The sequence below is a fragment of the Perkinsus marinus genome (assembly GCF_000006405.1).
Source record: "Perkinsus marinus ATCC 50983 genomic scaffold scf_1104296950496, whole genome shotgun sequence".
Lineage (NCBI taxonomy): Eukaryota > Perkinsozoa > Perkinsida > Perkinsidae > Perkinsus > Perkinsus marinus.
The window spans coordinates 1-1,542 of record NW_003209566.1 but is presented as its reverse complement, the minus strand read 5'-3'; the positions used below and the strand labels follow the sequence as shown (position 1 = coordinate 1,542).

The window sequence follows — 1,542 nt, the reverse complement described above, 5'->3', positions numbered from 1 at the left end:
AAAAAGTAAATCGTGATTACCATTAGACATTTTACATATCAACTCAATTATAATAAGTATCTAAAATAGAAATAAAATGTACAATAATTAGTAAAGATAATGTTGTGCAGTTTTTTATGTGATTTTCCGTTCACATGTGATTCAACTTGCCACAGAGCATTCATTGTTGTATCTGATAAAAAGAAAAATATTTAATATATCAAATAATAATGACTTACGACAAATATTGCATGTGTATCCATTATCATTTATTGTGAACATTCTTTGAATGCTAGATGGTGCTTTTTCTAAATACCAACCATATCCTTCCCTGAAAGTGAAAATTGTATATTATGTTAAAATTAACAAAATATATATAATAAATGAAGCACTATGTTGAATTCTTAACAACATACATATTCAATTCGGTATTCATATCTTAGCAACATTCATATTCTCAGACTTAAATTTATATATATTTAGTAATATACATATAGTGACTTACCCCTGTTTTTCCTCTGTATTTTCTTGTTTAATATTGTTATCAAACGGCAAAATTCGTATAGATGGACTGAGAAAAAAATACCAAATATAAGTATATTGTTGACTTACTGTTCAGTTGAAATGTCAAGTTGATTTAACTTTTCGATATGTATTTGATTTTGTAGATGTTGTTGTAGTTGTTGAAGAGTAACGAATACTCTTTTGCAGACTTCACAGTAGAATCTGAATAATAAACGTAGGTTAGTGTTTTACTATGTTTTTACTGTTGTTTTTAGTGGATTAATATAGGAAGATTACGTTTAAGTACCCCGGAGGGACTCATACATTGGAAAAGGAATAAAGTAAGGTATAAGTCTAATCATTCTATGTTTTTATGTAAGTTTTAGGGCAAGCTGTGTCGTTTGATTTTGGACACGGCCAAGGAGTTGAACGATGTTAAATTTCGGTAATTCTTATAAAATTCTCTCAATGAAAATGTCATTATTTTCACTACCATCATCATCCTTAAGCTCATCATCATTACGTTTATCATTATCATCATCATGGTCATCATCATCGTTCTTATGATCTACAAGACAATAACACAAATAACAAACCTAAACACACACGAAAACAAATATTTCTACCATAAGTCAAAACAAAACAACGAACGAACAACCACAACAAAACAAATTATTTGAAGTTACCTAATATTTAAAGAAAACAATCATTTTTTTGATCATTATTACGTTTATCATTATCATCATCACATTTATTATTATCATCGTCATGTTCATCATCATCATTTTTATAATCTGAAACACAATAACAGAAATAATAAACCTAAACACACACAAAGAACGAACATTCATACCACAACTCAAAGCACGGTAACGAACGAACAAGTATAACATTACCTCGAATATCATCAGCCACATTATCGGTATGATTATCGACACTATTTACAAATCTAAGATATATACAAATTAAACATAAAGTATTAATGCAAAGATTAAACTTACTTTTCAAAACTACGATATCATTATCATTGCGTACCTGTAATTAACATCGACTGTGCCA

The 1,542-nt window shown here is 28.3% G+C and overlaps 1 protein-coding gene across 1 annotated transcript; it reads right to left on the bottom strand.

Annotated features, from left to right (window-relative positions):
- Positions 1-621: 621 nt before the first annotated feature.
- On the bottom strand, positions 622-1,277 carry Pmar_PMAR008158 (latent nuclear antigen, putative; the record flags this gene model as incomplete). The annotated part of the gene is made up of 3 exons (XM_002777928.1): positions 622-705; positions 977-1,051; positions 1,212-1,277. Coding segments are annotated over 3 exons (225 nt in total), but the record flags the coding sequence as incomplete, so codon positions are not given.
- Positions 1,278-1,542: the final 265 nt, after the last annotated feature.